The sequence below is a fragment of the Rhinolophus ferrumequinum genome, chromosome 3 (genome assembly GCF_004115265.2).
Source record: "Rhinolophus ferrumequinum isolate MPI-CBG mRhiFer1 chromosome 3, mRhiFer1_v1.p, whole genome shotgun sequence".
NCBI lineage: Eukaryota > Metazoa > Chordata > Mammalia > Chiroptera > Rhinolophidae > Rhinolophus > Rhinolophus ferrumequinum.
The window spans coordinates 71550713-71562810 of record NC_046286.1 but is presented as its reverse complement, the minus strand read 5'-3'; the positions used below and the strand labels follow the sequence as shown (position 1 = coordinate 71562810).

Genomic DNA, 12098 nt, shown 5'->3' with positions numbered 1-12098 from the left:
TCCCCATAAGAATTTAAAGATAAACTTTGTTCAACTATTTTATATAAAGATGACCTAATTTGGCATCCCCCTCCCCCCTTTTTTAAGAAAACAAGACTTAAGGGTTGTGTGGTTATAGAAAGAGCAAAGGCCTTAGGGAAGATGTGAGTTTGAACTAAAGTTAAATGGTTTGTGGCAAATCATATGCCTCTTCAGCTCCAGGATTTCAGTTTTCTCAACTGTAAAACAAGAGGGCTTGAGCTAGAGACTCTTCTAGTTTAATTTCTTATATTTCTAAGTAGGTGTTTGAACTCGTAATATACTTCTGCACAGGAGAACCCTGTGAGGAAGACATATATTTAGGTTGAAATATAAATGTATTAGTCTAGCAATGATGTAAAAAATGGAATATCCTATAGATTTTAAATTGTGAGCTTTTTCTTAAATCACTAATTTTCTTGTCCCACACTTAATATCCTCAACATTAGAAAATAATGAACAATCATCCATAAGCTTAGAAGCAGACATGATTTTTGTAACTTTCTCCTTTTCAGTAATAAAACACAAGATTGTACTTAGTATCTTCAGGGTATTCTATGGGAAATAATTAAATACTCTGTGAAGAGCACTTTATAGGTGAAAAGCACTATGTAAATGCAAAATTTTATTATTATTCTTTGACAGTCATCAATGCTTTTCTGAAGTGCTTTTCTGGAGTCAAAACATATTTATCGCACTACTGTTGTCCAGTTCCCTCTCCGGAAACCCATTATTTTTAGCTGGCTAACAGCTTTTTATTCTTTAGGATACAATTATTTAGTTCTAAAAAAGACACAGCCAAGGAAATTGAAATAGCTAAACATTTCCGAGGGTGTGACTTGTCACTTACTTGGCTCTTAATTCTTCCCAGCTTTTAGGAAAAATGATTCCATTGTTGGTATAATAATGGAATCATGCAAATTTTAACCAAAATATAAAACAACAAAGAAAACACAATATCACACCGAATTTTATAATGTTGAAATAACCATCATTAGCTTTAGGTAAATATTATTTCAAACGATTCTCTACACTTCTATACTAATAAAAAGATATATACTTACCAACACACATACACAAAGTAATAACTTTTATAAAATGATCATAACATACAATAATTTTAATGTAGCAGTATTAGCTAATGTTTTAACACAAAGAAAAACTAAATAAATGGATTGTTGTAGATTGGATAAATATTCTTTATCACAAGAGTTCATAAAAATCCCACTAAAGTTAAAAAAAAGATTATAAAAACATCAATATGGGGCCAAAATTCTAAGTTTAAGTTTTATGTCTTAATAGTATTACGTGACTTCTTACTTAAGTGAAAATAAGAAAGTGAGTCCTTTTATTGCCCTCCACCTCCTTACTTGACTTCCAGTGTTTTCATTATTTATGTTATTCCTTTTACTTTGGCAAATATTCTAAAGCATTCTTTTTCTATAACATAAATCTCGCTGATGTTTAATTTTCTTTTTCCCCCATGTAGGTGGATTCAATACTCATTAGACACCAGGATCCTCTTTAACAACGAATGCTTCCGTTGAGATCTATCTTTTGATTTATCTTTTGTTTGGTTGGACTTTTTACTTTCTGGAGAGGCTCATAGGTGTTATATTCCAGGGCTTCTTAAATGTTTTAATCTGCTATGTTAGCTCTTTTCATTACTTTAGGAAATGTTTATATTATTTCTTCGGGCATATTTTCTGTGCCATTTGTTGTGTGTGCCACACCACACATACTGATTTCCTTGACCTGGATCATCTTTCCCTTCCATGCTTCTCATGTTCTCTCTACTTGGTTAAACTCTTAGTCCACGTCCTTTACATGCACTTGATAATGATAATCTCCTCCCTTTTTGTGTATCTGTGGTTTGATGTTTATAATTTATTTATTGATTTGCAAATGGTGTTTGGGCTTTCTGTTTCTCTGATCTGGAGTTTCTCCTTTTATTTCATTTGGTTGTTTACCTTAGCTTTGTGCTCTTATATTATTGAATTTATGTTCTTATTAAGTTCTTTTATAGCATGATGTATTTATAGGGAATCATCTTTTCATTGGGTTTATTTGATTGTTTCTTCTCAAAATCAGTCCTTCATCTGGCTTTTGCATGCCATGATTTCCCTTGACTTTTTTTTTTAATTAATTTTTCTTTTGGTGTAGTGTGTGTGTGTGTGTGTGTGTGTATTTTTCATTTAGTTTATGATAAATAGGAGCAGCTCTGAACAGACCTACTATTGGAACTGATTCAGAGAGTGGGTGGTTACAATTTGCCTTTAACTACCGTATCTGAGAACTATTCCTCCCTGTGATTTGAGTTTTACAGCTGTGTTATTGGAGTTCTAGCCATTTTTACAGAGCCTGCTGGTGAGATGTGCCAGGAAAGAGATGATCTTGTTAAGGCCTGAATGCAGCCTACATTGGATGACCTGACCTCTGCTTTCTGTTCTTTGATTTTTTTTTTTTTTTTCTGTATCTGGTTGGAATTGTGCTCTCAGTCCTGTGGCAGTATTATCTGGGGTTTCAGATCATTTTTGCAATTCAGAGTGAAACCCTGTAAAATGGAGATCTCTGAAGTTTCTTCTGCATTTGCTGAAATCCCAAGGCCTATTCTGTAATAACTGAGCCACCTATTCTTGAGGGTTTTAATACCACTTTTTCTGGTTTCTTGCCTCTACAGATTATGTGGTATTGGTGAGATTAATTTTCCTTTTTCTCTCAGTACAGCTTCTGAGGCCCTGGTTAGGAGTCCTGCTCTGCTAGTCAGAATCCTGTTTCTTTCCTTGGTCATCACTTTTCAAAGTTCATGAAACGAAGTTGTATTTCTTCCTTTGTATGGTTGCTACCAGTGAATTTCAAAGCTTTTTCCTCCACCCCATTTTTGTGCATTTCATCAACTTCTGGCAGACGTCTGCAATCTGACTTCATCTTCCATCTATACCTCAGAGTCTCCATTTTTTAAAAATATTTCAATCATCGATTAATTTCTGAATAATTTGAGCAAATCAATTACATTTTTGCCTATTTCTAGACACAAAAGTTGGCTGTAGACCTTTACCCAAACCTCCAAGGAATTGGCTAATTTTACCTTTACCTTCCCTAATAGAGCTTTTGTTCTCTGGGTCTGCTGTTTCTTTCTTTTTGGATTCTGAAGACTAGTCTTCTAATTTGGAAACAATGACATCAACTATCACAGATGTATGCACATTGCCTTTTCATGATCACCTATCTGATTATCTGATTAACTTGGTTAATACATTAAACAATTTCAATAGTCTAGGACTTTATGGGGCCAAATCCTTAAATATTTATATATCTGTTGCAAAAGAAAGTTGTTTCTATGGTTGGCATGGATGTCACTTTATTGAATTCAGAATTAAAATTGAGATGTGATTTGGAAGTATGTAATGAAACTATCATAACCTGCATGCAGTGAGTGGAAAGAGTAAGCTTAGGACCAAGACCAGGATTTAATTGTCAGAGTAGTTGAACTCCAATAGGGTTAAAATTCCAAATATCAACATTGCTATCAATATTGAAGTGCTAGTTGGAAGTAATGGGATATTGATGTATAGGAGATCTGAGTCGATGTTGTTATAAATCTGGAAAGGCATGATTCCCTAACCTCTGGTCCTGTATAAGTGGCCTCCCTATTAGAAGCTAGAACTCTCTCCTTGCTTGAAAATGAAGCAGAATCCCCTCTCCCCTGCAAGATAACATGTGTCTGCCTTAGGATCTGCTCTTTCCTCCCCTTCTAACTGCTACACCAATAACTAGAGTTAAGTTACAACATGAAACAGTCAAGGATATGCAGGACCTGATAGCAGAGGGAGGGACTACATCCCCAAAGAATTAAAGGACCTAACCAATGTACACTAGCAAAGATGGGTGATTACACATGGGACTAGATTGTGCTTGGTCAAGGTGGCTGGAAAGTCAAGTAGAATAAGAGAGAGTTTATCAATTTGGGAATACCCTCTGAGGATCCAGAATTGAACACTCTGGCAAATATCACTCTACTAGGATGGCTTCTCGACACGTGGGAGAGGCAATGGCCAACATCAGGAGAGAGGAAACTTTTGCTGCTAGGGAGAGACAGTAAATATTTTAGGATTTGCTGTCCAGATGGTCTTTGTTGCAACTATTCAACTCTGTTGTTGTAGTGGAAAAGCAGCCAGAAAACAGTACATAAATGAACAAGAGTGGCTATGTGTGTGTTCCAATAAAACTTGATTTATAAACACAGGTAACAGGTTCGATTTGGTCGACTGTTTGTTCACCTGCAGTGTATGTTAAGTGAGGTTGAAATGCCAGAAGTTCCATGGCAGACTATGGAAATGGCATTGTAAAAAATTCAGAGAAGGGCTCCTAACAGAGTAAATATATTATGGAAGCCTAAAAGACCCGTCAGAGGAATATGTTCCATGGGAAATCCCAGAGGACACACTATTTACCAAGGCCATTGGGTGCTGGCGAGAGGGTTACCTGCATCACTTAGTAATTCGGTAGTGGCCTGATGCTACAGGCCAGGGTCGATGATAGGAATGTCGCTGCAGGACTGACAGCGACAGTCCGTGGATGAGAAGCATACTGAAGCAATGAAGCCCAATTGTAGCCTTTATGAATCAAGAGTCAGGTATATATATTTATCATAACGAGTGGCAAGGTTGGAGAGGCAGCCTGAGGGCCTGAGCTACAGAGCATTATGGAGATGATTAACAGAACATGGTATCTCTAGCAGTAAAATACATAGATAACCAATGATTAGCTCCTTGATCTGTACGAGGAATTCAGGGGTCGGTCATCAGAAGGCTGAGAGCAGTTGCCTCAGTTAAAAATCATGATCCCTGACCTTCGAGCAGTTTCACACCTGGATTCCACTGACTGAAAGAGAGACCAAATCCCCTAGAGGAAGGACCCTGGAACACCCATGGCAATGTACATGTAATGTGTCCCCAATTCTTTCCCCAAAGGGACATCTGGACATTTATTCAGGCAACTATAAAATTTGGAAAGGGGAAGGTCAAACATTTTGGGAACGGTTAGATATACAGGGTGCAGGTTGCCACCATGTCTAGTCTAACATGCCACCCTGTTAGACTGGGGACATATGGAATCCAGGAAATAAAATGCAGCAGACTCAGGCCTGGCTCCACAGATCTACTCAGTAGTCATTACCCCAGTTTCTGATTGTGTAATTGGAATAGACGCGCTTGATATTTGGGGCATTCCCCATCCTGACTCCTTGGACTTTGGCATCAGAACTACTACGGTAGGAAAGGTCAAGTAAATCATCTAACTATGCCTGCCATCCCCTGACCAAAGAGTAGATAAATCACAATATTTCATCTGAGGAAGAATGGCAGTGATTAGTGTCACCCTTAAAGGAATAAAAAAAATCCAATATAGTGGTTTTCATTATATTCCTATCTACTTTATCAGTCTGGCCCCTGCAAAAGCCTGGTGGACCCTGGAGGATGTTATATTACCACAGACTCAACCAAGTAGTAGCCCCAATTTTAGCTTCTGTGCCAGATGTGATATCGTTATTAGATTAACACATCTTTGGATATACATTTGTGGTTATTAATCTGGGAAATGCATTTTTTCCAGCTTGCCCAGAAGAGAGTATCAGAATGTTTGCATTCACATAGAGCAGATTACAGAATGGTTTTACATTTCTCCCAAGCTATGTAAACTCTCCTACCCTCTAGCAAATGTAAACTTTATTACTCTCTGCAAACCACACTCAGCACTTCTCCATGACCATTATCAGCCTCTTCAGTCTATTCTCAACCTCTTGGCACCTTAACTTTTATTACTTATTAGTACTGTTACCTTCTGTGTGATAGATGTATAACTTCTCTAGGCTTCATTTATAAATGAGAATAATAATTATGTCTCAGCATTAGTGTGAAGATTAAATACGTTTTGTGTTAAAAGGTGAACGTGGAGAAGACTGACTCAGACTTTGTGCAATGTAATCAGGGTCTGTCTTAGCTTTGCCTGCTATAACAAAATGTCACAAACTGAGTGGCTTATCAACACCAGAAATGTAGTATTTTTCACAGACCCAGAGGCCAAAGTCTAAGATCAGGATGACAACATGGTTGCTTTCTGGTGAAAGCCCTCTTCAGGTTTGCAGATTGTTGACTTCTTGTTGTATCCTCATATGATGGAAAAAAGCAAGCCAGCTCTCTGACCTCTTCTTATAAGGGTGCTAATCCCATTTCTGTGTGTTCTACTCTCATCATCTGATTGCCTCCCAAAGACCTACTTCCAAATACGATCACATCGAGAACAGAGTTTTAACACATGAATTTTGGGGGGACACAAACATTTAGTCCATAGCAGGATCTAATCAGAAGCACAGAATGTATTCCAAGTAGCTAGAGCAGAGGAAATGTAATGCAGGGAGCTAGTTACCTAGGTGGTCATAAAGATGAGAACCAAGCAAAGAACATTGAAGATCTAGAAATTGACAACAGCAAAAGTGTTCATCACCGCTAGGTTTGAAAGACAAAGGAATGACATAAACTGTTATTAGAGCCCAGGGGTTAGGTTGACATGATGGAAACTGGAACCACGGTGGGCTTGTCTGGTGGGAGCTCAAGCCAAAGAGGAAATGCAGCCTTTTTCAAAAGAGCTGACAAAAGCAAAGGCTGAAGAGAGAAATACTAGGGTTGTTTCATTCCTCCTACCCTCTAATACCTTGCCTCATGGCCAGAAGTCACTTGACATTAAACTAGGGAAACAGCACCTGCAGAGGTCAGCCCAGAGCACGGGAAGGATGTGAAGCCAATAGTGTTTTTATCAATAGAAGGTCATAACATCAAACCACATCCTTGTGGGTTGGGGTGGGGTTTCCTATAGTTGGGCTACTATTCTCACTGTTATCTCTTCTGGAATTAGGTTAATCCTGATTTAGGAAGTGCGGAACTGGAAAGGCAAACTAATGGGATACTAATCAGCAAAAGGGAATGAACTATTGATACTTGCATAAACATGGCTGAATCTCAAATGCATTATGTTAAGTGAAAGATGCTTAAATATATACTGTATGATTCCATTTAGATAGCATTTTAGAAAAAGCAAAACAATGGTGATAGAAGGCAGATCAGTGGTTTCCAGAGACTAGGGTATGAGGGGAGAGAGTTAACTACTAAGAGATATAAGGAAAAATTTTTAGGGTAATGGAAACATTCTATATCATGATTGTGGTGGTGGTTACATAACTGCATATTTTTCTTAAAACTTATCTAATAGCACACTTAAATTGATGAATTACATTTTATGTAAGTTATAACTCAATGCTAACTGAAACAAAATCAAATAGTTATACACATACAAACTTATGTATATATTCTTATGCATGTATTGTTAGAGGGTGTTAAATGATGACTTAAACATGAAAACCCCTCCACATTTATTATCATTTACTATGATTTTCTGTTCTTACAAACTCAGCAAATGGATTGCCTTCATGTGGGAAACTAATTCTCTAACCCGTCATTTGATTATGTTGCAGAAATTAAAGCCCAATTTCTCTAAAATTACACCTAAAACTTGGGTTCTAAAAATAGACACTCATTTCAATGATTGAGTATATTTTCCACTTTTCATCCAGCTTTTCATCATGGAAGTACAGAGTATATGGTTTATATGAGCCACATATTTAGCCAGGTGCATTAAATGATTAATTTTCTACAACATCTAAACAAAACAAGTTAGAGAGAAAATGACTCTGTCAAGAACTCTGGATTCCACATGAAAGGTTTGTTTTGGAAAATTATTTCCAGAATCAAGAAACTATATAACTCCATGACCTCCCTGGAGGGAAGACTTGAAGTACTCTTGCCTAAAATAGCAAAGTTGGACTTCTAAATTATGGAAAATGACAAACATATTGAAAATCTGGAAGAAACTTCTTGGGAGATTAAAACAAACATCACAAAGCACAGTGCATAGAAGAGAGATGATTAAACTCAATATCGATATGAAAAAGGTGGGTGGTACAATGAGAAAACTTAATAATGTCATGGACTGACTGGAATTTTGGAAACACAACTCAATGGAATTTTGGCAAGACTGATGGAGGAGTTGATTACAATTTAATGTCATATGGAACTTAATTTCCAAATACCAGTACAATAGATAAGATCCGTAATGTGGAATTAAAGAAATTCTATGACTAGAGAAAATCATTGTAAGAAGAGATTTGAAGTGCTGATGTGGGAGAGGCTCTCTTGTCAGAAAGAAATCCTTGTCTTCTTGGAGCTAAGCTGGTACAGACTAGGAGGGCAAGCTCTCTGAAATACCAGAGAGGACATAGTTATTGTTTCCGGTCTAATTGTCAGTAACACAGCAAGATCAACGTATCTCCTTTGACATATTGAAGGCACACAAAGACTGCTGGGGAGGAGGCCTGTTGATATCACACAGATTCTAATCTTACCTCTAAAATAAATTTAAAGGAACTTTTCTGTTTCTACAACTGGAGAATTGGTATGAAGTGTATGCTAACCTTACTTTATCTGTTTGGAATTGTTATCACTTTCAGGGAGTCTTCATGCTTTTTATAGCTTACCTCAGTCACAATGGGCAGAATTAGAAGTTTGTATGGTAGATTTTTAGCCATTTAAAATATATCACTAAAAACTATAATAAACACGAAGAGTGAGCTTTATGCATTAATAACGCTCAATGATATGTATCTTAATTGCACCTGAGTTTCGAACATTATGAAAATATTTTCCAATGTCACTTTGGGGTCTTAAAGCTATACTTAATCAGGAGAGCTGGACTTTTGCCAACGGCGTTTATAGAATTTTGTTATAGAATTGTAGTGGTAATACAATGGAGAAGTAAAATGTCATTTCACAAGCTGCAATACAGAAACTTGATAGGCATGACATTTTATCATCCTGAAATATGTCTTTGGTTAATCAGACTAACTTTAATCTAAATACCCCAATGACAGAATTTTAAATCAGCAAATTATCCATCACTCACAATAGGTCTTGATTAGGGAAAGCATGTAAGATATCTTACTCGTTGCATTCTTATTACAAAGCCTTTCTGTCATTGGATTGTGATTTTAAGTGCATTGTGTTGTGTGTTGTCATATTCTACAGAGATCTGTTTTCTTTGAATGTGTAGATGTTGTAGATGAGGCTGTCAGACTACAAGATGAATCTTGGGAGGTCTTGGGGGGAAACCTGTGCTGGGAAGCTGAACAGATGTATGGAATGTGTTTTAATCCCTTAAGCCTCTTCATATGTCAATTGGCTTATGTTTCTGGACACTATCTGTCAGATCACATTGAGTTATCTGCTTTATAATCCTGAAGATTGATTTCATTAATGAAGACCATGCCAGAACCTGAGGTTATCTGAAGTGAAAGATGACTTCTTCAGGCCTTGTGAGCTGAAGAAGGACTGGATGACCATTTCTTCTCAAATGGGAGAAATTAAAGCTGAGGGTGATGGTGTGAAGGCTCTTAACAGCAAGCTGAGAAAACAACTGGATATACTTCAGAACTTGCTGGCAAGTGTTTATAATCAACTGGAACCATTTCAGGGCACATTAGGAAAAGGAGGAGGCCTGGACTGCTGCTGTGAGAACTTCGTGCACAGAGATCTCATCTTACAGCAAGTAAATGCCAAAAATCTCCCCTCTATAGGGAGAAGGATGTTGGGTTGAGTGAATGCTTGGAGGAAAAAAACTATGCATTACAGAAATAAAAAAATAGGAGCTATGACTGGGAGGTAATGATATATTCTGATCTGGCTTGTGGACTTTATGTTCAAATCTCTTACTGCTTCATGGGCTAAAGGCAGTCAGACTTTAAATCCAGCTTTTAGATGAGAATTTATAATAATTTCCAAGTTATCACTCAAAAACTAGTGGCTCATGCAGATTCAAAATGGGAATCATCACTCACTTAAATAAATTTAATATGTTGTCTGATGTCTAACTTTATCTGAATCACAACAGTTTAACCCTGTTAACTATTTCTCAGTGTTTTTTTCTTTTTTTTCAATTATCACATTTTGTATTTCAGAGAAAAGGCATTAAGGATTCATGCCATGAGTTTATCTACAAACATTTCTATTATGTTGAGTTCAATAGTTTGATCCATTTTCCAAAGTGACTGTACCTCTTCAAATGCTCCTCTTCATATCTGTTTCATGGAGTAAGTAAAACATCCTTATTTCTTTAAGCAGTTGGTGTCCTACTATAAAGAAAGGTATGGCAAATCCAGATCCAAAGTACAGAGTCATCACAACTAGCAACCACCACTTGTTTTCCACTGAAAATGGCAAATCCTTCCCTGAGCCCTCCTCATAGTGGCTCCTACGGACCACAAAGGTTGTGAACCTCTGGATGCTCTGTCCCAACATAGCGCTGTTGGGAGGCCAGCAAAAGGCACCGAGACCAAAACGGAAGAAATGGTGGTTCCACACCAAGTCTTCCTTTTCTCAGTGTTTCTTAATGCTTCAGTATTGAGGCAGGCTTTTTGTTGCAGCAAACAACTTGGGTTAAATGATCTGTGGCCATGTATGCTGTGAGAGAAACCTACAGACTCCAGGAAAACTGAAAATCACAAGAATGAAGTTTTGAAACACTTTTCTATAAACTATAAATTATTACTCTGATAAGAGCCATTATTTTGATATTCCTATTAAAGGAGCAATGGTATTTCCTTGAATCTAGAATAAGATGTAAGCAATTATTTGGCATTGCCGTGGGGGAAAAATTCATTTTAAAATACGCTTTTCTATTTGCTTTTTGTTTGTTTGTTTGTTTTCTTCTATTTTGTTTTCTCATGCAACTGAAGAACAGTATGTCTATCTGCCATGTACTCATAAGTCCTATTAAAGCTAGTTTCCTATTTTTTCTAAAGCTGACATTTTTATATAAATTGGACTTTTGACACGTTTTTATTCCGAAATATTTTAGAACAAAACGTGCTTTCCAAAAGAAGTCTAGATTCCAATTCTGTTGAGTAGTTTTCAGTTTACTTGCATTTTCATTTACAGATTGAATTTTGTTTATTCTGGAAACAAGCTATTCCCATTTTATAGCTTATCTTTGCTTCAAACTAAAACAAAGCTTCCAAAACTTCAGATATGTCTTCTATTTATATGTGGTCAGACAATTAAGCTTTCAAACACATCCTGGAAAACGTGCTATATACCTCACTGCTGAATATCACTACGGTCACCTTCGAAGTACTCCCCTTGGGAAGCTACACACTGACGCCAGTGCCTAGTCCACCTTGCAAAGCAATTTGGGAACTCTTTTTCTGGAATGGCCATCAGAGCTGTCATCGTATTACACTTGATGTCCCGAATGTCATCAAAATGTCTTCCTTTCAGTATTTGCTGTATCTTTGGGTAAAGAAAGAAGTCACTGGGGCCAGATCAGGTGAGTAGGGACAGTGTTCCAATGCAGTTATTTGTTTACTGGCTAAAAACTCCCTCACAGACAGTGCCCTGTGAACTGGTACATTGTCATGATGCAAGAGCCATGAATTGTTGGCGAAAAGTTCAGGTCGTCTAACTTTTTCATGCAGCCTTTTCAGAACTTCCAAATGGTAAACTTGGTTAACTGTTTGTCCAGTTGGTACAAATTCATAATGAATAATCCCTCTGATATCAAAAAGGTTTAGTAACATTGTTGCAACAAGTTCGTGAGCTTAAATGTCAGACCTGGTATATATAAAAATCAAAACAACTTTCATAAGTATCAAATATTTTACAAATACTTTACATACTTGAGGCCTTATGTATAAGTTTATTGAACACTCTGAACTATGGGAAATTACCATGTGCCTTTCATATGCTTACTAATCACTGCCTTCAACCATGTGCTGTTTACTAGCCTGTCCTCTCACTTAATGAAATCTTGGGCAGATTCTTTATCTTTAAGGTCACTCGCAAGTATAAAAAGCTGTCTTCGTCATGCTCATCTTTTTTCTTTTTTCACTCATCTCTTACAGCTTGGTCCCAAGGGACCTTAAATTGGAGAAGAAATGTCTGTTTTTTACTCCTTCTCTTGTGTGCGTGTGTGAGTGT

General features: G+C 37.0%; 1 protein-coding gene across 1 annotated transcript; it reads right to left on the bottom strand.

Moving 5' to 3' along the window:
* Positions 1-10181: 10181 nt before the first annotated feature.
* LOC117020688 (cytochrome c oxidase subunit 7C, mitochondrial-like) lies at positions 10182-10421 on the bottom strand. The gene has a single exon (XM_033103306.1). The coding sequence runs from the start codon at positions 10419-10421 to the stop codon at positions 10182-10184; it is 240 nt and encodes a 79-aa protein (XP_032959197.1).
* Positions 10422-12098: the final 1677 nt, after the last annotated feature.

What these genes read in the sequence shown, in the direction of transcription:
- LOC117020688 (XM_033103306.1), bottom strand. Translation starts at nt 10,421, where the DNA reads ATGTTGGGACAGAGCATCCAGAGGTTCACAACCTTTGTGGTCCGTAGG.